Raw genomic sequence first — 27,094 nt, forward strand, 5'->3', positions numbered from 1 at the left:
TGTTTGACTGTGATGCTTGCGTGACTTTATTTAGAGCTATTTATTTTTAAATTATTAATCATTTTGGGCAAGAATGAATTGTACATAGATTTAAGTTGAATGGTCAGTAAAATGTCGCCACCTTCCGGCGCTGCGTCGCAAATGCACTTTTTTGCGGATTCGTGAGTTGGCAAAAAACAGGCAACAGCAGGTCATTTCTCTGTATATATATCCAGGACTCATTCTCCCAGAATTCATGTTAGTTCTGCTTCAGTGGCGTGTCACCTCCTCCGCCTCCTCTCCTCTCCTCCTCTCGGCTCTAACCGCCGGACAGAGTGGTTTCCCGGCGTCCCTGAACACCTCCCTCCGCCGGCTGCTGCAGGGAGATGGGTGAGGAGCAGAGCCTGCTGGAGGATGCCCGATGGAGACTGAGCAGGTATGTGAGAGCTGAGGCACTGCACTCTGTCTGGAGGAGGGTTTCTGTGAGATGCTCTTTTTTTCTGCTTACACCTTTTCTGTGTGGTGCATCCTGCTGCCTGATAAAGAGGGGTGTGCCACTGATCCTGCTCTCCCCTCAGGGAGGCATCAGGCTGAGCTGGTACATTGTGAGATAATAGCCTTTTTGTCCTTTGTCAGCACATATTCTGCTACATTGTCTTATCATAATCTATTTGCAATTATGTGTCAAGGTATAGTAGATATTTTTAATGGATAACAATGCTTTATTTGTCATATGCACAATAGCTACAGGGCAGTTAAGCCTATGCAAATGTTAAGTCTCTGTCTCGTCTACTAATGCAAACTACAGAATAACTAGCAAAAATACACTTAAAATAGTCCAATTAAAGAGTGCAAAGACAAAATTATGCAAGTGGGTTGCAGGAATAAGAACAAAGATAAAGGTAAACATGTAAAATAGTACTAAGGGGATTGATTTATGTCTGTAAAGAGAATGAGAGGTAATCTGGTTGGACACCTTTCAGTGAGATTAAAGTTAATGTTTAAAAAAAGAAGATGACCTCCACAAAGTATTGTTATGTCCAACAGTCCAAACCAATTGGATTTACAAAGATAAATAACAGTGAAAGGCAGCACATCCTTATACATATCATATCTTTAGCCAGCACATTAGTTAGTTATTAAGAGTGCAATTAATTTTCTAATGATAAGACACTTTTTATATTAAAAAATGTAAATAAAATAGAGAACTAGGATAATAACTTCCTTATTAGATCAGATTAAATATACTTTTGTCATCCAAAGTTTTGATTTTTTTTTCACAAGAGCTTTTTAAAATTGGTTAAAAATATAGCGAAACATTAAAAATATAAATATAAATAGTGATTATATAATCTATAAGTATTGAAAGAAAACATTTAATTAAATATACAGAATATTATTCTTTAATAGATCTACTGCAAACAGAAAAATACATAAACATAGGATACATGTGATTACAACATGTGATTACAACATGTGCAAATAGTTTTGTGTGAAATGTCTCCACCTTTTTGGATTCACGCCCAGTCATTCATACACAGGACAGGTCCATCCCTTCAAATAGTATGGTAGTAATGAATAAATAAATAATGATTTAATGACTGTTTAGCTACGATATTTGCCAATCAACACTGAATCAAAAACTCTGAAAATGTAAAGGAAGGTGTGAGAGACTCCGAGCTAATTCAAGCTGATATATGTCTCCTCCTGTTATTGATCCGGCTGTAGGAAATACATCTTCCACTGCGCTGAAAGAGCCAAGCTGCAGGTGAGGAAACAGGGAATTCATGAATAAGAATCCAACCACACCCACACAATCCTAACAGAAGACCATTTTGAGAAAAACGTTTTGATTAAATAAGAATAATCTTATCAGGCAACAATTTGTTCATGATTTAGCCATTTTTTATGAAATGTCCTAACAGTTCCAACTTAAAAGTCAGAAGTCTGAGATGAAAGTGTGGTTCTCCTCATGCGGGACTCTCTCCCTAAAGTGTTATGTTTATAGGTATTTCTGTGAACAAAACTCTGAATTCCAAAAAAAGTACTCAGAACTACATTTTTCATATCAGTATGTAGTGTCTCTACTGTGACATGTCTCCATGCTTTAATGTTCAAAAAGCTCCTTATTTTTCTCTCACTGCCTGTGCTGCAGCACCTCTTTTCACCCTCTGTCTGAAACCAGAGCCCAGTCTGCTCTGATTGGTTAGCTGGCCGGCTCTGTTGTGATTGCTCAACCGCTTAGCGATGTCCCGCCCTTTAGCCTATCTCGTAAAATGTATTGGAGCGCTAGCCAATAGAAGTACGAGTGTTACATAGTGATGTCACTATGTTACTGAAGTAAACAAAGGAGTCAATGGAGGCATTTCAGGCAGGAAGGGGGAGTGTGTGGGAGAGAACTTTATGTTAGCCTTTGCAGACCATTTACATGCAAAAAACCCTATATAACACACTACAGGAAAGAGAACACCCCAAAGACCATAATAGGGCCTCTTTAGATCCAAGTTTCCAGTTATTCTTACACTTACATTTGTTCATGATGAGTTTATTTCATCATGAGATTTGATGGCGTTGGAGGCAGGGCCCTGTTCATTCTTATGAAAGTGGCTCAGTGCCAGAAATGGCCTGACAGAGGAGTTAAACAAATCCGGGATCATCTGGGTATCTGGCCCCAGAGGGTTTTATATTAGCCCCGCCTCCCATACATCACAACTGGTCTTCGAAAAATATCTCTGGATCGGCTTTTAGCGCATTTTGCAATTTTTGTACCTAATGATCGAAATAAGGTCTATTCTTATGTTCGTACTGTGAGGTTGTTAGAGTAAAATAAACGCTGATTTACAGACGTCTCCTTTCCAATGTAAGGCAATGGGGAAAAGTATTTTTGGCCAAATGACATCACAAACTTACACTGGAGATGTAGTACCAGGGTTTGAAAAAGTACGAACATTTCCCAGACTCACTTCCTGGGGGGTTTTCTGCCAGAGACCAGGATAACCTGACCATGACATTAACCTCATCCACTGACTGTCAGGTCAGATGTGTGTGTCTGCCGTCTCCCATTGGAGCTAATGTAATGTTAACGCACCAATGCTTCATTTTGTACAGTGCAGTTGACTTATTCACTTTGAAGAGTAGAGGTGTGTGTCTGCTCTAACTGCACACTCCCCAAAGACTAGACCTAGACCCCACTTTCCTTTTATAGCCTCAGACGTGTGTGTGTGTGTGTGTGTGTGTGTGTGTGTGTGTGTGTGTGTGTGTGTGTGTGTGTGTGTGTGTGTGTGTGTGTGTGTGTGTGTGTGTGTGTGTGTGTGTGTGTGTGTGTGTGTGTGTGTGTGTGTGTGTGTGTGTGTGTGTGTGTGTGTGTGTGTGTGTGTGTGTGTGTGTGTGTGTGTGTGTGTGTGTGTGTGTGTGTGTGTGTGTGTGTGTGTGTGTGTGTGTGTGTTGGAGGGGGTCAGCCCTGTGTGAAGGAGTGGCCCACTTCTACAAACATGGCGGACCGGTGGGATGGGAGTCGTGTAAATGTGTAACAAGGTGCCTGCCCCTCCCTCACTCATCTGTGGTTGGGGGGGGGGAGATGCAGGGCGAGAGGAGAGAGGAGCCTCCCGTCACTCTCTCTCACAACACCGTGAGAGCCACAGGACTCACGCTGTCCTCCAGCACACACACACACACACACACACACACACACACACACTCACACACACACACAAGCACTGACAGTGTGTGAGAGAGAGGAGGGTACAGCAGGAAGGAAGCAAGCAGAGAACGTGGAGTGCGAGAGGGAGGGACGTAAAAAAACGGGAATAAAAAAAAAGATCCTGAACAGAAGGATTTTCTCTTTTCTCCCGAGGAGCTGCCAATAACCCTCGGTGAAGGATGGCAGAAGGGGGAGAGGGAGAAGAGGAGATCCAGTTCCTGCGCACGGTGAGTCCTGCTCACTTTCCTTTTTGGGAAACACACTGCTCTGGAGGAGAGGACTTTAAAGACATGTTTTATTGTATTTGTACTCATGATTGAACCCTCGATGTGAAACTGACACCTGATCTTCCAGCATCATTTCCTTCAGTCTCTTCACTTGTGCTTTCCTGGCATGGGATATTTCAGTAAAATGTGTAGTTGCAGTTCTCCGAGCCAAGCTTCTGTATATAGTTGACTATTTTTGCAGTGCCCTGAATGTACCATGACCCGCTTATAAGTCCTTCTCTCTCTCATTGATCACTATCATCTCATGTGAGCGCTGGAATCTTAACCTATCATGATCTTTACAGCCCTGATCCCCTAATCACCTTATTATTATGTCAGAATATTCCGGGCTCAAGTGTGTGTGTGTGTGCGTGTGTGTGTGCGTGCGTGTGTGTGTGCGTGTGTGTGCGTGTGTGTGTGTGTGTGTGTGTGTGCGTGTGTGTGCGTGAGCCCAGATAGATAGACAGGGGCCGGTGCATCTGTTAGCATCGTTAGCTATTTTTATCTGAGGAAAGTAGAGCTGCGGAGCGGGGTGAGGAGGCAGCAACAAGCTGCAGGGGACAGCTGCTCTCTGTGGGGCAGCCAGCACACACTCAGTGGGACCCCCCCCTACCCCTTAAAAAATGACCTAAAAGAGCTGAGTTGCTGACATGTGTTTCCTCAAACTAGAGGTAGATACTGTAAGCTATGGCCAAGCGATGTGAGGAAAATCACCAAATCTATGGATATTGATATTCTGACAATATTGTAAGGTTGACTATCGATGCTTCCACAAAATATTTCCACAATTATTTTATAAAAACTATATATCTATTGCCTCATTTTCAGAAACCCAGTAATGCCACAATACATTCTTCTACATAGAAAAACAGCTCAGATTTTCAGGCATTTTCGATATTTGTTAGATATTCCAAAGTACCTTACTTTAACTGATGGGCCCTTATCACTAGTCCACTGTAGTAACTTGTTTTGCCTCTCAGTGAATCGGTTTTACATAATCATCAGTAATGTGGATGTAAAGATTAAGTAGGTAACATAATAAAATGATAAAGCAGTCTGGAAATTCAGAAAATTGCATCACTTTATTCTTATGCAGCTTAAACATCAGGAAAAGAACACACTTTTAGCAGTTTTAGAGAAAAATCCTAAAATAAAAGTAAAGTACACCTGAACTGATTAACTCTAATATTTGAAACCATTTGAATTTGGATGAACTTTTATCATTATTGAGACCAATAATAACCTTTAAAGTAAGTTTAATGTGTTCCATTGTGTGATATTTTAGACTCTCAGATCAAACTTATTGGCTATAAAAAACAACATGTTTTGGTTTTTAACAACATAAGCTTGGAAGAAGTCATTTAGAAAAGCCTTTTTCTTTATGTTTTGAACTAAAACATGATACAATTCCAATGAAAGCCTATATGCAACGATACTGAATGAATGCCAGGCTTTGTTCCTGTGGGGTATTATGTGAGAAACATCCTTAAAATGAGTTTGTCTATAAGAAGATGAGCATCAACAAAAGCTCTAAAAATAAAAAAATATATTTCTGTGGAGCTGTAATTCAATGCTATGGATTTCTGCAATGTTTCCTCCATGCCACTTGAATCTAGCTAGGTGTGACATATGAGTCCCAGGCCAAAAGAGCCCAGACATTGGCATGGAGAAAGAGCACAAGGGAATTGTATTGATGTCCAACAACCACCTGACGGCATAGCAGAGCTACAGTGGTCTGTCTCCTTCCCTTCAGAAACTGGGGAGAGAATAGCGAGACACACAGGACACACACTCTGAATGCTTTCAGTGGGTTCGTCCTTTAGTTCAGCAACACTTCAAAAGGAAAAACAATGCAGCTCCATGTGAATTATTAATGTCTTATGTGTGTACTTCAATGGCTTTATCTTTGATGCTATCGCAGTCAGGGTCAGGGTTCAATCCCCGGGGCTAAAAAAGGCAAGTGTTTGTGTATCTGTGAGAGTCTTTGGATTACTGCATTCAACAAACGCTCCGTGTTATCACTCTTTTAATTAGAGGCCGTGATGGGAGGCATCGTGTGAGTCAGCTGTTTCTCTCCGCCGGGGTTTCCCTGGTTATAGCGGAGGTTCGGAGGTGTTATGACACAGAGTGGCAGCACAGAGGAGTGACTGGCATACTGTATATTCACCTGATATCATCCATAGGAGCATCATCTGCCAATCAGCCAGAACTTAGCCCTTCAATATACCTCCTTCAAGACATTATTTCATAAGAATTCAATGAAATAGTTAGAAAATGAACAAATGTTTATTTTTAAACTGCTCAAAATTGACTCTAAATGCCAACAAATATATTCTAAATATACATTGTGTTCCAAACAAGTCTGTGCAGGTGTTTCTGAGTCTCTGACAATGACACATAATGATGACTTTAAAGATGATTTGTCACAATAGAAGCTCACCATCCAAAACATGCTTCTTCTAAACTGCTAATGCTAGTGACAGGCAACCTGTTAGGGCGGGACTCCACTCAATATCTTTGTGGTAAACGTTCATGATTCTAATAGGACTTTGTTGATTTATTGAATGGTAGAAAGAGGACAGATCTGTAAAGCTGAGTTTCCACAAATACTTCAATCTTCTGTTCACCAGATATTTGCTCATGAACATTTTTGAAACAAGTCATTCATCTTGAAAAAAGCATTACAAAAATGGCAGACAAGAAATTAAGTAAAACCAAAACAGCGATTGGTCAACTAATTGACTACGCAGGGGTTGTCTCAGCTTGTCAAATACTAAGAGTAGCGTTGATGTTAACTGCGTTACATCAGAGCACACTAAAGCTGCATTGTGGGAAAAATAAAGCAATTGCCTTCGCATGTTTTAACAAATAAATAAATTGGCTATACGAAATTCACTAGGGCTGCAAATAGCACATCTGAAAAGTGACCTTAGGTGGTTCTCAGGTTTAGTTTATTTAATAAAAACTTAAAGTGGTGTTTTAACCCTTAGATGCATAAGTGGGTCTTTTTTGACCCAGTGAGGTGGTTTTCTTAGAGTATCTTTGTAATTACATTTTTTTATCATTTCATATTCCAGCTATTCCTCAAAAAACATGTTTTGGATATAATGCCATTCTAATTTTTAATTTAAATGTTATACATTTTAAGAAATTGTAGTTTTTGTATTACTACCCCAAGCTTCCATAAGTGGGTCAAAAATGACCCGAATGCATTTTCTAAGGAATTTCCTTTTTTTTCAAAATGTAAAAAAAATGTCTAAAATTATAAATAGTGAAAAATTAAATATAAAATATTTCTAGTGTGAACCAAAATATAATACTACATATTATACAAGTGATTTTTCTTAACCAAAATGACAAAAATGGCATAAAAACACATATTATTCTAATACGGGTCCTTTTTGACCCACTTATGGAAGAGTGTAGGGTCCAGTCACTCGTGCATCTAACGCAGCGTCCACACGGCGGCGTGCGTTGAAGCTTGCCGGTGAGCTTGTCTAAAACTCGACCCACAACCAATCACGTGAATCTCCCGCCCCGGACACACAAGCACGCGGTTTGATTGGCTAGAGCTTGTACTGGCATATGATTTGATTGGCTGACGCTTCCGCCGAAGCTTCAAAAATTGAACATTGCTCAACTTTTGAAGCGAGCAATGCGAGCAAAGCGAAGCAACGCTCCCACAATGCAGTTCGGCAAAGCGTGACGTCAACCCATTCAAAGTGAATGGGCAGTGAGGGTTAAAGAAGCACCATTATCCCACCATTGACTTCACTGTCAGTGTCAGCTGCTCTTCTTCTCTCTTATTTCATGATTGAAGAAAGTTGCATGAATATTGAGAGGCATTTTGTATTCCTAGGAAGTTTTCCACTGTTTTACAAGATCAGAAATCACTAGACTCTTGAATAGTAGTATGCAGGAATACATGTATTCCTGTAGTTTGAGAAACCTAGTGTTACCTATTTCAAGAGGAGCTCAAAAGAACTCGGTGTGATCCCTTTAGTGTTATCCTTTCTGCTGTTCCTCTACCCTGCTGGGAATCCTCCGAAGGAGATGAGAAGCTGTGGAGGTGTGAGTGTTAGTAAGGCAGTGTCTTACTGGATTCAGTGTTGTTTCACCCCCATGGAATTGTTATTTGATAGTATAAGAGGAAAGCAAGAGGAGGTATGATCCTTTAAATACTGAATCCAGTTTAGTGTTACGCACTTTGGTTCTTCAGCACATCTCCAGTGACCCTTTTCACACACACACAGATTACTGAGCAGCGCTGCTCGTTTCTATTCTGGGTCTGACTGTGTGACTGTGACTCACGCAGTGCTTGAGTGTGGCTTGCATAGTTGTACAGTATACAGTAATGCAGGCATGAGTCCTAAAACCAGGCATTTTGTGAACGTTTTACCACTTCCAGTTCCCTCAACTCAAAGTCAATGTTTTTATAAATGTGTTTTTGATGAGTTGTCTGAAATAAGAGATTTTCACGTTTTGTTCTACGACATCAAATACATCAGTAAATACCCCAGATCTTTGGTTATAGAGTGGTGCATACACTAGTCCTGAAACATGGAAATTAGATAGCATTTGAGCCATTTCGGTGTCTTGTCTCTTTTTTGATCTCGTTGCCTGAAATAAGGTCTGTGGTTAACACCAGATTAAGAGATGTTCACGTATTGTTGTATGACATAACATTGTTAGATAGCCATATCCCTGGAAGTATTTGGTTTATAGCCTTATGATTGCTTTTTACTTCTAGTGATTGCATTTATGCTTAAAAAAATCAGCAAGTGGTGTTAATACGTGGACATTATCCTGTTCAACAAATCATGTTAAGTATCATAAATACAGCATGTGTATCCTATTTGCTTTTTGCCCTTGCGACGCTGACTTCTAGTTTGTCCTAAGCATATCAACACTGCACCACTCTATACACACTAGCTGGTGGGCTACAGTAGCAGGTTACTTCCACTCAAACAAAGTGGATGTTGAACTACAGCTATAGAGTTTCAAAACTCCTCCCTAAAAAAACCTCCATGCAAGCACTTGAGCCCCCACATTGCTGTCAAGAGATCAGCTTCGCTTGCAATAGCCTTGGTCTGGTGAAAAAGCCCACAACAACAGCCACAGTGCTGAAGTGTCTCACTGTGCATTAACATGAGAGTCTATGTCAGGTGACCCTCATTTGACACAATGGCGCTGTGACTCTTTGTGACGGTATAGAAAAGCTTTGTCACTGTTTCACGATGCCACCTTAGCAGTGTTATTCAGGCAGACCAGTTTGAACGGGTGTTCCAGTCTATAGCAGCAGATTCTTTTTATAGTGTGCCACTATAAGTGTACACACTCTGCAGGGAGAGACCAGAGTCAGTGTCCTACTTCCCAGCATCCTTCGGGAAACGTGGTGTGTAGATGTTGGAGTGTGAGTCTCTGCACGTGAACAGAGGTCATTGTTGGGACTGTCTGTTGTGACAGGTTGTCATAGTAACTTCAGTCAGAACTATACGGCGTTACTGTGTTATGAGGCTAAAAGGTGTCCTGGTTTAAACTAGGCTGCATTGGTTTGAAAGGTGAACGTCTTTCTATATGCCAAGGTTACAAACTATTTTTCCACAATCATATTTCAATGTCATACAGTTCCCGCTTCACATTGAAGTAAAGTCTACGGAAGTCGGGCAAACAACACAACTCAGTCCGTTTTAGTGAAGTACAATGTGCCCTTGGTTGTTTTTTGGCGTCCTGAACAGGATTTAAGATTTTACAGAAACCGATGTATAAGTACAACTACATGCACTGGGAACGTAAATACATTTATAAATGTAAGGGAGAAAAGTATTTGAGAATAACACAAAATGATCAATTACCAGTCATGGCATCTTATTAAAATAATAAATACAACTTTGCCCTGTAAAAACATATTCACCTGTCCTCGCAGGGAAAATGTGTTTTATAATATTAAATATTTCAGAAAAAACACATACGCTATTTTTTTCTGTTTCCAATTCAGTCCGCTTTATACCAAAGCCTATTATATTTGCATACATTGGTTATTTAATAGCTTTATTGTAACATGTTTAACTCCATATATAGTATAGTATATAGTATATAGAAATCCGATTCCGCCTACAAAAATACGTTGTCACTGCGCCACTCTATTTGTCCCATCTTCCCGATTCTACACTGGCACACACACACACACACACACACACACACACACACACACACACACACACACACACACACACACACACACACACACACACACACACACACACACACACACACACAGACTGAGTTGTGTCACTTAGCTTCTGCAGGAATCCCCCCGCCGCTCTGTGTTTATGTCTGGTCTCTGAGAGCAGACCACACCACCTGTTTATTGTGTAAACTGCTATGTGTGTGTGTGTGTGTGTGTGTGTGTGTGTGTGTGTGTGTGTGTGTGTGTGTGTGTGTGTCTGTGTGTGTGTGTGTTGATGACCCACTGGACATGTTCATCTCCAAGGCTCAGCACTTCTAAAGCCCTGTTTTACTCCAGCCCTCCACACCTCCTTCCCCTCGTCCATCATCTGCTGCTGCTGCAGCTCACTGATGTAGTGTGTGTGTGTGTGTGTGTGTGTGTGTGTGTGTGTGTGTGTGTGTGTGTGTGTGTGTGTGTGTGTGTGTGTGTGTGTGTGTGTGTGTGTGTGTGTGTGTGTGTGTGTGTGTGTGTGTGTGTGTGTGTGTGTGTGTGTGTGTGTGTGTGTGTGTGTGGTGTCATGCTTTTCCGGTTATTACCCGTCCCCTTGTGTGCTCTGTAGCTTTTTCTGCATGTAAACGGTCTGCAGAGTCACAAACCCTCAAAGCACACCCTGTAGAGAGTAAAACTCTAACACAGAAAAGACGTGTCTATGCTGCCCCAGAACGCCTCGTTGGACATTTCTCTTTTTCCATGTTTTTCTTCCGGGAATCCAAACGGACCAATCTGTGGAGCTCCTCATACACACACACTCTCTCAGCGGCGAGCCCCGCTACGTCCCGCCAACACGGCACCCAGACCCCACGCAGCATTCTCATCTGTTTGTCATTACTGGTGTCATTTTCTGGTTGCTAACAAACGCCATTGTAACACATAATCACTGATGTTCCGCTGTAACGGTGGTGGACTAATCAGAACAGAGTGGGCGAGCTGACCAATCAGAGCACAGTGGGCTCACAGGGAGGGGTTTAGGACAGAGAGTGAATACACATACTATACAGAGATGCTGTATGAGAAACCAATGTGAGTTTGGAACATTGAACAATGTAAATCTATTCTAGTAGACCTCAACAATGGAATTATGATCAGTAGAAATGGCCATGACATGGGACCTTTAAGTTAAACATGAAGTCTGTTCACCTTTAACTTGTTGTGTAAGTCAATTAGCATACTGTTTCTTTAATTGAGTAATCATAACCATAATATAACTCTGTCAAATACAATGTGGATCATTCCATTTCAAGAATATCTAATAAGGTTTCATACTGTATTCATAAATGTTTAAAAAACAGCAAACAGCAGCATGCTTTTACTTGATGTGATTTTGACTAAATGCAAAACCACTTCTACTGTTCTTTAAAGCCCTTTAGAAGCATGAAGTGATTCTAGCTAAACAAGTCCACACGACCGATGTTTACGTCATCGTTTCTCACTGACAATGCTATGTCGGAAATCATCCAGAAGGTGTGTTTGTAAACAAAATGTTGGCAGGGAGGAAAATGTTCTGGATCCATGGTGCAGTCATTTGGATTGGAATGGAAGCTGTCTGCAGAAATCGCACAGTATGTTCTCATTAAGTTTGGGCAAAGTCGAGATGAAACCATTCAAACTAGATTGTGTGCTTTGTGAACTTGAAGGTCCAATGATATTCAAGTTTAAGGTTCAGATTGAATGCAAGTTGGTGGATCGTTTATAGTGGGATGCATGCTGGGATATTTCATATCTGGGTGTTTTTCAATCTTTTTCCCAGGCTAGTATGCTGTACTTGTCTTACTCAATTAATCACATCTGCTATATGCACATTTTTCATTACACGTCTGTGTTTTAAACTCCTGCTGCTCGGGAAAGTGCTTTGCTTATTCTAAAGGCAAAATTACTTTTTTTAGAAGAATAGATTTTGGATTCGGGCCAGCGAAAATCATTTATTTATTTCCTCTGAATTACTGCTGTCGGCCAGACTTATCGTCTTTCAGAGAGCAGAGGCTGTTTGATGTGCGGTACTTTGTAGCAGTTTAACTGAGCCGGAGGGGAGTGAAGCCCGTGTGTGTGTGTGTCTGTGTGTGTCTGTGTGTGTCTGTGTGTGTGTGTGTGTCTGTGTGTGTGTGGGCTGTCAAAACAATATGTGTCAATGAAATGCATTGTCAGTGTTTCCTCAAAATTGATTTGTGAATGAATAGCAGAGACAAGCTTAGTTGTGAGTGAAAATCAAACAACCAGTGTTGGGAGGGTTACTTTAAAAATGTGTTCAGTTGCAATTACTCGTTACCTGTAAATAAAATGTTATTCAGTTACCTAATCTGATTATCAAAATAAAAAAAAAAGTACTCTAACCTGTATACTTTCCGTTACTTTGTATTACCTTGAATTCAAGGCAAATAAATGCAAGAGAAAGGCAATATCAATATGATGTTTTTCTACTAAAGTGTATTATGTAAGACAACAGAACAATGTGACCTTAGAAAAAGAAGATACCAAGATATTGAGGATCAAAATGGCGTCCTCTGCTCAGAGATTTTATTGATAGGAAAAGCTGCCTTTCATTGAGCATATTCAGGCAGTAGCCTCTACACCAACAATGAAACACTTGAGTACAGACTACAGTTTAAAAAAGCAGAAATAAAATCTAAGCTGACAGAAAATGCTCTGTTTCAGTTTAATACATACAGTTAAGCTCACACACACTATTTTATGAACGTAAAGGTTTACCTCCTGAATTAAAAAAAGAACCTCTGAACCAAAGAAAGTGAAAGCCATTAGGCAGTTCATTTTCTTCGTAACCTGATTATGTAATCCAGTTACATGTCATCTGTTACTCCCATAGCCCGATCAACAATATGGATCTATTGCATTATCAACGTTTTTCAGTGTTGTGGAAATGTATTTAGCTAGGGTTGCACATTTGAAGAAAATGTTATCGAAATTGCAATATGGACTTGTGCAATATTTAATTTACAGCAAGGGTGTCCAAACTATGGCCCATTGTCCATTTTGAATTGGCACTCAGCAAATTCTAAACGTATAATGGAATATGGCCCACACCTGAAACTTTTGCTTTTCTTATATTGTACTTCTTAAATATATGTGTAAACAGATATTACAAAGAAGTATTCATGTGTTAATAAACCCACTTTTCAAATAAATGCAGTCAATTCAAGTTGAGAACATTTTATAACAAATGTTAGTTGATAAAAGATACAAAATCTATAACTTATTAATATTTACATAACAAGCTTGAAATAAACCCGTCCTATTTCCCCTTATTATAAGCAATCTGAGTCTCCTGTTTTAAGGAATGAGCTGCCAACACTGTTTGTACAAAATAAATGAAACCCTATGGAAAGCTGTTTACGCTGTTTCTTTTCTTAAAGCATATTCAAGTATCAAGAATCATTTACATTTGATTGATTTTGCTAACTTAACCTAACCTAACTAATGAGACCTCACCTCTAGTGAGGGGCCCAGATCTTCGCATGTTCTGTGTGTGGCTCTCAGTGAAAGAGGTTTGGACACCCATGATTTACAGTAAGGACATATCCCACTGAGGCTGTGGCTCAGTGGGATAGTGCGCTGAACTTTGAATCAGGGGATAGCAAGTTCGAGTCCCACTGCAGTCAGCATGTCGTTGTGTCCCTGGGCAAGACACTTCACCCCAAATTGCTCCTGTGGATAAAAGCGTCTAACAAGTGACATGTAATGTAATTTAATAATTCATTGTTAAAGGCTTAATTTTTGTAAAATACAATTTTGAATGATTTTTTGGGGAGCTCCAGAGAAATCTGAACTACGAATAGTGTTCTACAGACTTAAGACATTTTTTTTTTTATTTGGTACAGATTCTCTTAAAAAATCTAAACATGATATTTTTCTTTTGTAATGAAAATGATGGACCAAAATAATGATTCCATCCAATACCGTGAATCATATCGCAAAAGCAAAATCAGTCAAAATGATCGCAATTACTTATTTTTTCCAAATTGTGCAGCCCTGTATTAAGCTTCACCAGACTTTCAAATGGTGTGTTAACTTTTTTTATTTTCCTAGTATTAACTTAAACTTGTTTTGGGGGAAGTTATTGGTTGTGTTGCTTAGTGTTCCTGTGCTCGATGCCTCCCTGTGAGCTAAAGAGTGTTGCACTTTCTCCAAGTTGCAGTGTGCTTCTAAGTATCTCCAAGTGAAACCTTGAAGTATCTGCTGGTCAGCAGAAGGAGGGAATGTGATAGTGACAGGTGCAGACACCTAAAATAGGAGAGGAGCCGAGGGGGAAGGCCCAGAGCGGAGTGGCAGCAGTAATGGAAAAGTAGAGAGAAAGAGGACTGCAATGGAATCAAAAGAGAGAAACACAGTACAGTACATAAAGGGATATCATGTGGAATGAGAAGGAAAGAGACAAGAGCAGAGAAATTGTGGGAAGATGTTGTGCTTTTGAAACATTTATCGGCAAAGATTCAATGCATCGCAAACATTTTTGTCTCAACTACCTATACTTATCTCTTCATAACTAATCTGCAGTCATCCATACCACTTTATACCAAATATAACACATGCACATAAACACTCATAGGGCTGTAATTAGTTCTGCAGCAGTGTTAAACATTTCCTCATTTATTTAAAAATGTAAAAACGTTTGGTTTTGTTGTTTGGTGTACGTGTGTCGTGTTGCTGTAGCACTTTGAAGCTGGGAGCAGCATACATTTCATAAATAGTCTTTAGAAATGTAGTTAAACCCTTTCAACATGGATGTATAAAGAATACTGGATACAGTGTTGGAGGCAGGGCACCGTTCATTCCTATGAACGTTTCTCAGTGGCGCATAAAGCCATATTGGCCTGATTCCACAGAATAAAAACAACCAGATTCAGGGGGTTTGGGCTCGTAGAGCATGCACACTTGTGTTTTCGTTAAGCCCCGCCTCCAATCCGCTCTATCACTGCTGGTATTGGCCAAGCCCACAGGAAGTGCTCCCGAGATTGAAGCATTTTTTTCGTAACCGCCCAAAGGCAGTACTACAACTTCAAATCTACTACCCAGTATGAACACTTTTATAGCCCTGATTTCAATCTTTAGGTTATAAAATACGCTAAAAGCGTAGTGTGAAGGAGTGAAGTTGTAGTATACCATTTGGCCACTACAAAAATGTGTTACAATTCCCAGCTGACTTCCTTGTTTACACAGTAATCAAGCAGAAATGAGTTAAACCTGTTGTATGTGATGCCAAAGCAGAGGGAAAGAAGCCATAGAGGTCAAGCTTTTTTTAACTGAACATGATGCTAATAGAGAACCGCAGTGACGCGTCCTAAAACCCGGAAGTAAGTTAGCATTTTTACCACGTCCGGTTCCTTCGTCAAAAAGCAATGCAATTTCTCCATAGGATTTTGGAAAATAGCTGGAAATAAGGTCTGTGTTTGACACAAATTGAAGAGACAGATCACGTTTTGTTCTACGACATTAAATACATCAGCAGTGACCCCACTGGTGATTTTTGAAGAGTTTACGTGTCTGAAAAACGATGGTTGTTAACATGTGGCTGAATAGGACTACAGAAGTTGTCCAGGCCGTTTTACGTCATTACACCGAACACGTAAAACACTCCCGCTAAGTTTGTTTGCCCTGTTCTGCTTGAAAGCAAGTACCTGCCTCCTGCAAACTGTTCAAACAAACGCTTCAACTTGTACCATTTAGAATCTGTATGTTTGAATATGGATCTTAAGTTGGCGTGACGTTGAAGCAGCGACCCTGCTGTAGTTCGTTTATAGCATAACGTTAGCATTTTGCTTCTGGCGACTAGATTTATGATTCGAAAATTATAAAAGTAGGGTAGACATGTGGATATTATCCGGCTGAACAAAACGTGATCCGTCTCTTAAATGTGTGTCAACCACAGACCTTATTCCGAGCTATTTTCCAAAATCCTATGGAGAAATTGCATTGGTTTTTTGACGAAGGAACCGGAAGTAGTTCACTTTCTGGTTTTAGGACGCGTCACTGCGGTTCTCTATGCTAGCTAATGCTTGTAATGCTAAGGTGTCTATTACCGTCTCCCAAATCTTTTTTGCCCATGCATCATTACAGAGGTATGTTTAACAGACTGCAGGGTTGGGTATCTTCAGAGCCAAGAACAATTAACAAGTTGCTTATGAGTTTTAGATCTATACCACATTTGGGCATGACCACTTTCCTAAAACAAGTAGATGGGAGAGAGAAAAGACGACAAGAGATTTCTCTACTTGGGTTGAGTTGTTTCCCTACCTATTGACAGAACATATAATGCACCTCATACATCTCAGTGCAGGACTCCGGGTACAGGTTGCACGGAACAGTTTCTTTCTCATGATCTGTCCAGTGCTAAATCTGTATCTGTTGGCACTGGTGAATTAAGGGAGGCAGTTTGGGCTATTTTAGAGGTGATATGCAAGAGATGATGTGTAGTGTATGTAACCTAAACTCTCAGCCACATAGACCCTTATATTCACACAGGGCCTCTTTTCGTATCCTCAGACAGCACAAACCCATTACCCTCAATATACAGTGTCAGGTGGAAGTTGTTTTAGGAGCAGGAAAAACAATCTCACCTGAAGAAAATGGTGATAAAAGACATATAACTTGCCTCAAGAAAGACACACAATAAGGCTCACGGAGAACATAGGAAGGTGGTCTGAATTCTTTTTTGGAGCAAGTAGAGCATAAACAACAATTGTTAAGACAATAATTGTGAAAGTAATTGTTGGAGAGCGATCTGGAGACCTACTACCTAATTTGGAAAGGACATCTTAACATCAAAATATGCATAAAGTTGAATGTTGGAATATGCTTATGTAGGCACAGTATATATGAATAGATAGGGAGGGGGTTCCACAGCTTGCAGACTGCAGTTAGTGACGCAGGCCTCCTGAAAATGCAACTGTTTGTTTTCTTCTTTCTGAAGGGAAACCCCTCTGCGTTATTGAACCGTTCCTTGCCTCCACCCACTCACTTTGCAATTTGCTGTCCCTCACTCTTTTTTTTCAATCAATGTCCCGAGGTGGCCTGTATCAGCACTCTGTGTTCAGAGCATCAGGCCATAAGGGCATATGTTATTCATTTGAGGGGATCTACTCGATTGGGTAGCACATATGTGACTCTTTGGTGATTTCCTAATGCTGTTGTGAGCGCCTGAAGCAGTTAACCATTATAGACAAATAAGTCATCAACTTAGATTAACTACCCTGTGATTTTTTTCAAAACAAAAAAACATGAATTTGATTGGTTGTCGAAAAAAGTTTGATTTGTTAGATATGAGACGACAATGGGATTTTGAATACAGCCATTCTCAAATGGAACCTGTCCATATGTAACGATATCAAAGATTGTGAAATGTCAAAATATCAGAACAAACATACTAATAAAAGTAGCCAATTCTCATATAACCAACAGATTAAGAGTTGTTTTAGGTTTGTGTCAACTAGTCACAGGTCATGTAGCACTTTGCCTTCCTTTGGAGACAAAGAGAAAGGCTGCTGGTATATTCAAAAAATCTTTGTTGTATTAACAAGCATTCGAAAATCGAATAAGGAAATACACTTTTTTAACACTGCACCAGTGCCAATGTTCTATAAAGCCACCTTTTACTTGCATTTTGATGTACTCCCGTTTCACGAGACCCAACGGAAATCTATTTTGTCAAGTTTTAAGTGATGCTTGATTAGGGCAGTGGTTTTATTTCCCATCATGGCATCAGTTGAAACATGTCACTACATCAACTGATTTGACCTTCCTCTCACTTGGACACCTTGTATGTAAGTCAAAGGTTGGGTTGCACCACTTGTCTCTCTGAATCCCTCATAAACAGCCTTACTGCTTGCACATGAAACGATTGATGGGACTTAGCGTCTTTTCTGAGAGCCAACATTGTTCCCAATGAAAAGTAAGCACAAGGCGTCCCATGCAGGCGACTCTTTAAAAAAAAAAGCAACCAACATCTTTTTGATGAGCGTGCCGCACTTCTTTGTGCAGCTGCTCCTAACGCTTGAAGATGAAAATATTTAAACTTTTCAGAAAAGACATTTGAGGAGAAGCTTGTTTTTGATAGTGTCTCTCCGCTAAAAACGAACAGATCGAGCAGATCGGCCAAGTGGAAACTGAATGTTGCTGCTGGTGATTGTTATACATCGCCATACACAGATTGTCTTCTGTGCTTTACGGCTGAGCAGTGAAACCCAATCATACAAAGTGTGAAAGCAAGCACCTTCCGGTCAGGGGGCAAGGCCAGTCTGTCTTATAAAAGGGGTGATATGTTGATGAGATATCGTGGTCGTAGAAACAAACAGAAAATGCCGGGTGGAGACTATCCTAAATGCCCTACCAACGTCTTTCTGCCAAAAAAAGGCGCTATGTGGACACAGGGTCCAACACATTATCTGCCCCCCATTATGAACTTAAGCTGTTCACAGTTGTCTAACCTCACCTCGTTGCCCATCCTGTGCTTCCTCTTAGATTAGCAGAAAAGAGAAAGTGGATATCTCACCATTTTGCATCTGTTTGGCTTGTTCCCTTCTTGTTCAGGGCGGGCAGTGTGCCTGCCTGTCTGGGGAACCCTGGCTACCCTCTGTCTGCATGTGTACCGACAGAAGGCCCTCAGAGAATACACAAAGGTGTCTGCTTTCAGGCGCTATTTGTGCTTCTGGCTGTAAAGCTCCGCTGCATTACACACCTCAATTCACGCACACTAGTGTGTGTGTATGTTTGTATGTCATCCAATGTATACATCTCATTGTCTCTAACTCTCCCTCTGACCCCACACATCCACATAGCCCAGATGCTTCGGCCTCCAAGTCCAAACATGGGTGGGCTGTAAGCCTACACCCCCCATCAGATGTGTTGCATGCACTTGTCTTTGCCCAGGTTTAATATCACGAGGTCAGGGGGGTGATAACTTTCACTTTGTCGCTTTCACTTAATACAGCCTACCTGTGTTTGCTCAGATACAGTCATGTGAGATTAACAGATAATCAGGAGATATGGTCAGGTGCACTGAGTTCAGACTGTATCTATTAATATCAGGGTGAGTTAAGCCCCAGGGTTTGTGTGGTCTGAAATCAGCTTTTCACATGACGTTATTAGAAGAGATTCCCACAGTGTGACTGGTGGTAGGACACAGCTCTGTAGTTGCTGATGCACATGACAGAAAACTATTATATTTCGCAGTCACAATGACCAGATAACTTCATAGTACTTTAACATATAAGTGCTAGTGTCTGCTACACAAACGGTGGAGAGTAACCAGACTCTCATAGTCGGTCTTGTGCTTGATATCGTACTTGACTGGTTTATCTATACTCACCAAGTTTCAGATTCAATTTTCGGAATGGTGGGTTGGTTTCTTTCTATTTTGACTTAATAATAATTTGTTGTACTAAGTCCAAAGCAGTGTTTACTTCAAAAACTAAAACCATGAATTAATATCTTTGTACAACACGAGAAGACTATGACGTGTAAGCAACATGCAATATTGGTAATATTGTCTAATATTTAGTTTATAAATAAAACGTTATTTATCAGATTGTTTTGGATGTGTTTTACACTGAGCGCACAATGAGCACAGTTGGGAAGATCTACAGGGCTCAGGAAAAAGGAACCATCTGATTTATTGGTTAGACTAGAGATGTTCAATAATCTGATGACTAATAAAGACTATATTGTCAACAGTTCTTTACTTCAACTCAACATTTTTCAATTAAAAGTTGAACACACACAAACTAACAAGAATTACAGGACTAATAGTAGATAACGTTTCTGACAAAATAATATTCTATCCACTCCCCAGACCCATAAAAGAAATAAATGGTATTATATTGATGGCTTCCCATTTACTTTTCCACAGTCACTTACCTTGAAGATTTGCCATTTGCTACCATTTACAGTAATATACCTCCAAATTACAAAAGTCTTAACTGCACTTTCAAGAACATGTGCACCAAATGATTTGTATATACGATAAATTGATTTGATTACTTTTCATGTCATTTAGCTGATACTTTTATCCAAAGCGACTTACATACACTTCACTACCATAGATGACGTGCTTCCGGAAGCAATTTTGGTTTAAGTATCTTACCAAAGGACACTTTGTTGTCTGCAGGCATTGGGTATTGAAGCCCTGTCTCTATGATTGGTAGAGGACTGTTTCCCCCCTGAGCCACAGTCGTCCATTAACTATTTAATGTGAGATTAATACACAAATATTTTTCGCAACATTAAGACCAAGAGACCGTGTCTGCACTTGAACCCTGATCTCTCAAGGCCCTCCTTCTGGCCCCTTTGGCTTTTTGATCCTGCCTTAAAGTGGACCTATTATGCTATATTATAATAATATAGTGTAGGACCATACCTATATAAGGCATATTTATACTTTTTTTTTTCAAAATAGCAAACAGATCATGCATTTTAGCCATGCCTCATTTTGCTCAATTTGACATTTTTTAGCTCTGTTTTTGCAAGGGCAGATTCTGTGAGAACAGCACCATCTACAGGCCTGGCATATGTACTACAGCGTCTCCAGCGCTTTCGAACGGCAATGGCCGTGGCTGTCTCCTCCTGATTGGTGGAGTTGGCCCAATAGCCGTAGCGCCACTGTCCTGACGTCAGTAAAGTGTTCAAATCTGGATCAGTTTTTATCAGATCCGTTGCAGCCCCTTTTTTAGAGATTTGGGTATGGAGGAAAATAGAGAGGGTTGTGTTTTCTGACACTTGGTGAGTTCCCTGGAACACCGGGGACACATATTCATGTATAAAAGACGTACACAAGTGCATTTTGCATGATAGGTCCCCTTTAAGATGAAGAGTGATTGAAGGGAGTCTGCCATGTGAGGCTGTGTCTGTAGATATAGATGGGAGCCACTGGGAGGACTGCTGTATAATCATTGGTGCAAGTATCATCTACGACTGTCATCCGATCGCACATCTTGTGTCGGAGCAATGAGTCACTCGGGTACTTCGGTCTGCTTTTAGACACCCACGCTCAGACCTATCTCCTTAACTGGGACTGCAGTCAGAGGCACTGTCCTCAAAACATGTCCACTTTAGCCCATTATACCCCTCTGGCTCAGCGCTGGACTGCTCAGGTTTTTTTATGACCTTTCAACTTCTCTGAAGCGATCCCTGGTCTTAGAAAGACTGATGTTCTGTCCTGATGAACAACGATTTGTGTTGTCGTAGTGCATATAGCCAGTAAAAGCAGTGAAGTTGTGTGAGTGGTAGGTATTGTTGCCATACAAAGAAGGTGGGAAATACATTCCACCACTTACTTGTAACACATTTGAGAGCTTGATCTCTCTTTTGCACAATACCGCTGTACTGATTTCTCTCAAAAGTCATGTTTCTGCTGCCCACGCACAGTTTTAGTAACACTTGAGTCTCACATCAAGTAGAGTCTGCAGTGAAGGAGAGAGGACACAATGCTCCACTTTCCACGGTGCAAAGCAGGGAACATGAGGACAGGCCAGAGGAGACATTTCAAGGCTGAGAGGAGAAATATGATACCCCTGCCAAAGGAAGAGGGCACACTTTATTTCGTCTAAGAAACCCTAGAGGCCTCTGGGTTTAAGAGAGGAGTTACGAGCTCACTGATCTGCTTCACTTCACTTTTTCTGCCGCAAACATAGACATGCACCCTCCTGCGCTGACCATGGCACGATAAGTCATCGGCGCCATGGCAGGACAGCGGGCAGGTCGAAATCGAGAAGATAGAGTGATCCATTCGCTGTTAGGTGAGAGCGGTGAACCGTCAGGAACATGTCCCGAACCGTAGAGAGGAAAAGTCTTCAGGTTCAGTGATGGATCCACTTGTGTAGTGACTGAGGAGAATGAACAGCTGGGAATGTTGAGTGTCAGGTGTCGGTTTCACGGGGGGGTGTTTATTGCTGTATTTACACCGGTCCCCGGAGGGTCCTGGCTTTGACGAGGAGCAACAAATTACTGTCCGTTAGCATTGTGTTTGAGGATGTGAGTTGTGTGTATCTATTGTGGGAACTTTTTGTATTAGCAATAATTGCATGTTTCAGCCTTTCGATGGCCAGTGTTTCTGTTTTGGAATCTGCTTAGATACTCCCATATTGTCAATATACTGTACATAGGAAAGCTATCTGAAGTCTCTCAGTCTTTAGTTGATGGTTGTTGTACAGTGAGGCCATGTTACTATGGGGGACTAACATCCTAATACATTTGGCTTAATACATCCACTAGAGTTTCAGCTTTCCAGTCATATCCAATATACAATTCCAAGACCGTTAAGGAAGTACACAATAATAATAATAATAACCCATGTTTTTTTATTTTATACCAGTATCTTGACCCCACTACCGCCTATTGTTTTTTATTTCTCATTTAATATATGCACATCAATTAGCTGACACTTGAGACTTGAATTATTTGTGTAATCCAGCATCAGGTTCTTCTAAAATATATTTAAAAATTCACCACAGTGTTAACATATAATGACATAATAAATGAATGCAAATTTAACATTCACTGTAATAATCTAACGTCAGTTTGCTATTTGATATTCATAGTGTGGACATTAAAGTAAAACATTGGACCATGCTGTACCATGCTTGCAAAACTGTAAGCAGTCATACAAATGATTCATGGGTTATAGTAAATGGGATAATATCATGTGTTTTAATTGATTACTTTTTTTTAAGTGTACTGTACAGCAAGGACTTATTTTAATACCTGCACCAAATGCCAAACCAAGCCAGTTTTACTCCAAAAGTGCAATAAAACAATGTGTACGAAAATATAAAAAGCAAGCGTGGCAGGAATGAGAGCAGCAAAAAGCAAAGGGAAATAAGTGTGTGGTTGAAATCAGTAACAGGTCATAAAATAACGTGTCCTCCTAACACAGGGTGTCCGCGGGGTCTTAAAAAGTATTAAAAGTTGATAAATCAATTTAGCAAAAATGAAGGCTATTAAAAAGTATTAAAAAGTATTAAAGGGCATTTTCCAAGGTATTAAATGTTGTAGCTTGTTTTCAATAAGTATATAAATTGTCCAAAGAGGTTGTATTCTACAGTCTGCCTGAATGTAATCATTGCGTAGGTGTGTAGTGTGATTCTGTGTAGTTTATTTATGGCATCCCGTTGGGTTTGACGTCATCTGAACAGGACATCGCGCGCTCACTGACTGACTGCTGCTTGATAGCGCGTGAAGGTCCGTTTACGCCGGTTGTTAAACAACATCGTTATGGGGAAATGCAAGTTTGCATCTCTTGGGAACAATGCCTAAATCAAATACTACTTTCTAATGGTTTCTTTTTCTAATAAACCTTGCATTGGGTTGGTCACACAATTCATTCTCTTGTGCTTTGTTCTCTCTGAATTATGATAAGGAGTTATCACAAGCTGTTTAGTTGTGCTATCTTACAATCAATACTGTATATAGTAAATGTGAGGTAAAGTGTGTTGCCAATGTAACCAGTTGGAATTCGAAGTGGCGATGAGGTCTTAAAATGTATGGAAAGGGTCTTAAAAAAAGGTCTTAAAATGTATTAAATTTGACTTCAGGATTCCTGCATATACCCTGTAACAGTGAAAGGCCGGTGTGTAAAGGTGTGTGTTTGTGTTGGGGCTGCAGGAGGACCAGGTGGTGCTGCAGTGCACGGCCTCCGTCATGAAGGATCAGCAGGTGAAGCTGTGTCTGTCCTGCGAGGGCTTCGGGAACCGCCTCTGCTTCCTGGAGACCACGTCCAACGCTCAGGTGAGACGCAGGGACAATTTAGAAATACCCACAAACACAACAGATAACTGAGGCAGATTACACACTGGGTTAGGGTTAGGGTTAGGGTTAGGGTTAGGGTTAGGGTTAGGGTTAGGGTTATCTGAAGCCTCCACCTAGATACTGTTGGAACTCTCAATATTATAGTTTAGAGAAGAAAAGATTCATATACAAAAATGAAATGAAATGAAATGATGATAGTCAACATATATCACAAACAAAAAAGAAATAACAAATAAATGTTAAGAAAGAAAGGAAATGTGATTTTGAAAAGTGTATGAGTATATGTTCTACGGGGGGGGGTTTATACACTTGCATTGACTCCTAAGCAATAGTAACGTCATTATAAGTGAAACAAAACAGACAATACAACAACAAAAGTTTTTAATTGATGCTTCAATATGAAATACATAGGACACATCTGTTTACAAACTGTTTTTCTTGTAGTTTTTTGAAACATTTTATAGAGGAACAGTGTTTTGTCAGCTGGGAAAAGCCATTCCATCATTTGGTTCCCCTACAAAATGGAGCCCTGGAGGTGACACACTTTCGGGATGAACCAAAGAATGAACCTGTGATTTCCACTCGTCTGTCCTTCATGTATGTACCCTTGTTTGGTCCAGAATGTGCCCCCGGACCTGGCCATCTGCAGCTTCGTCCTGGTGCAGTCCCTGTCGGTGCGCGCTCTGCAGGAGATGCTGGCCAACAGGGTGGAGATGACCGAGGTAACTACAGGAACACGGAAATGAGTAATGGTTAGAGGAATATACCGGAAAGGAACAGAAACTTCACCTGTTTTTTGAAGGAATGCAAGAAATCGAGCAGGTGCTGGTAGAAATTATATTTCTGACAAATGAAAAATCTGTTCTTTTTACAATGTATTGTAAAGGGATTACAGATTCGGCCGTGAAACATCAATGCACATTTGCTGTTTTTCTCTAAAATACTGTAGATCAAACGTATATACTGTAGATCAAATGTATATACTGTAGATCAAACGTATATACTGTAGATCAAACGTATATACTGTAGATCAAATGTATATACTGTAGATCAAACGTATATACTGTAGATCAAACGTATATACTGTAGATCCAGATCCTGCAGTCTATGGTTGAGCTCCTATTGTCTTCTCATGAGCTCTTTTCCTTCACCTCTGTGAGTCACAGGGTTAAGGAAAGATGATAGGACAATTCAACAGGAATTAGGAAAACACAACAGCGGTGCTTTGAGAATCCGACTGCACTTACACTAGGCGACATATTTGATCCAGTGGTGGATACAGATGTGCCTCTGTTTAGTTCATGTCCTGTAGAAGGACTACTAAAAGCGCAATAAGATATTTTGCACTCTGTCTTACTTAACCTGTTGATTCCTGCATGCTTTATGAACGCGGAAAACACTTTACTTCATTACTTGATTAAAACAAAAAGTAAGTAAAGTCAAACTAAATGGTTTCTCACGCTTATCCGTCCACTCTTAATTGACATTGAATAAAAGGAAATCTCTTTCAGCATATCCCATGCTAAATGAGACAATAAAAGAAGAATTGAAGCTCCTTTCCTATCATCTAGAGAATTCAAACAGATCTCATCATTGATGACACTTCATCATGTCATTCTGTCAGGAACCTTCTTAAGCAAAAAATAATATTCGACCGCAACCCAATTATCTTTTATTTATAATTAGGAATTGTACCGATTATCTGACACCCCTCCAATTACCTTTCCCTTCTTGCCCTCTGCCAATCAGGCAGTCGATTTGGACCAATGGGTATGTCTGTACACGTCTTTCTTCCTGTAACGTGGTGACCGTCCTCGTTCCCGTCCTGTTGACACACTAGGTGTCCTGTTTACCTCCATAGTGCTGTATCATCCACTCGTCCTGATTAATATCTGTTAGCCCTCACTCTGAGACGTGATGGCTCTGTACACCTGTCATTCATTCCTAGCAACAGTAACTGATGGGGTCCTAGTAAATACATCCATTGTCTTCAAATGAAAACCTTTAAACCACTTAGTCCGTGAATCATTACTATAGAAGATTTACTGAAACATTTCACTAAAACTGTCTGAATCTGCAGTTGAACATTGTTTGATGTACTTCTTTCTATAAGGTACACCTGTATCAGATCTGTTAAGATATGTTAAGTGTCACAATGTACCATTCCTTTTTTCTTAGAATTCTGTGATTTTCTGAAAAGAAAAATTCAATTTTTCTCAGATTTTAATCACAGAACTCAAAAGATTGTCCCTTTTGGTCAGATCTTTAAACATAATTCACATGAAGCCCTAATCCTCTTCGGAACGTATGTGATATGATATCATTGTAATATTTTGGCAGCCATGCAGAAGTCTAGGTTAGTCCCTTTGAATCAGGAAGCAAGCTTTGTGGCCTCAAATTTGCCTCAGCAACTAGTCTGAATGTAAGGTTTTTCGTGTTACTCGCTTAACTCGCTTTAATTGATTGAGTTTTGATGCACATCTCTAATTTAATGTAAAAAGTAGATGCCCAGTTTCTGGGGCTTCAACCTTGGAAATCCCAAACGGAAAAAATCTTAATGTGCATTTTGTCCATACCCTTGACATTTTTTTTATTTTCACAACAAGCCAAAATATAAGTTAAAACCAAAATGAAACAACAAACATTTAGTTAACATTTAACCACATCTTCTGGGAGTCTTTGCTATGCGTACTATTGTACATGCTAGCCAGTGTTGTGATGACACATTGAGGAAACCATGCCTAGCTTCGGCTTATAGAACACAACGCAGGCTCTCCGTTTGAAACATTTCATTCGTTTCAATATAGTAGGAAGTTTGGTTTAGTTTCTTGGCCTCCCAGGAGCAGGGAGATGTGGATGAGCCAGGATGAGAATAGCATGGCATGCAGCCCAGGGGAGCCCCCCCCACCTCTGTAAGGGGTGGATGTGGAAACCGGACACCCCCAGAGCTCTGGACAGGCCTTTCTCTCTCTCATCACACACACAACACACACACACCAGCACCTGTCCTAACTAAGGCTAATGGTTTAATGCGACCACTTGACATACCTGCCCTGACCTCGCCCTGGTGGATTATGGGTGCTTAACCCTACAGCAGGGCTAAGCATTATCTTCCTGTTGGCTGGAGTCAATGGATGTTTTAGCTAATCCATCCGTAACCTTTGCAGTCATTCT

At 40.4% G+C, this 27,094-nt stretch overlaps 1 protein-coding gene across 4 annotated transcripts in view; it reads left to right on the plus strand.

Annotated features, from left to right (window-relative positions):
- Positions 1-277: 277 nt before the first annotated feature.
- Positions 278-27,094, plus strand: part of ryr1b (ryanodine receptor 1b (skeletal)) — a 114,359-nt gene continuing 87,542 nt past the window's right edge. For 3 of the 4 annotated variants that reach the window (XM_034115848.1, XM_034115849.1, XM_034115850.1), the window contains exons 1-3: positions 3,658-3,906; positions 23,777-23,899; positions 24,541-24,642. In XM_034115848.1, the coding sequence (XP_033971739.1) occupies positions 3,859-3,906; positions 23,777-23,899; positions 24,541-24,642 (273 nt within the window). In that variant the 5' untranslated portion in view covers positions 3,658-3,858. Of the gene's footprint in view, positions 416-3,657; positions 3,907-23,776; positions 23,900-24,540; positions 24,643-27,094 lie in introns of those variants that run through there. The other variant, XM_034115847.1, reaches the window with a different exon arrangement.

This window comes from Trematomus bernacchii, unplaced genomic scaffold (assembly GCF_902827165.1).
Source record: "Trematomus bernacchii unplaced genomic scaffold, fTreBer1.1, whole genome shotgun sequence".
NCBI classification, from domain to species: domain Eukaryota; kingdom Metazoa; phylum Chordata; class Actinopteri; order Perciformes; family Nototheniidae; genus Trematomus; species Trematomus bernacchii.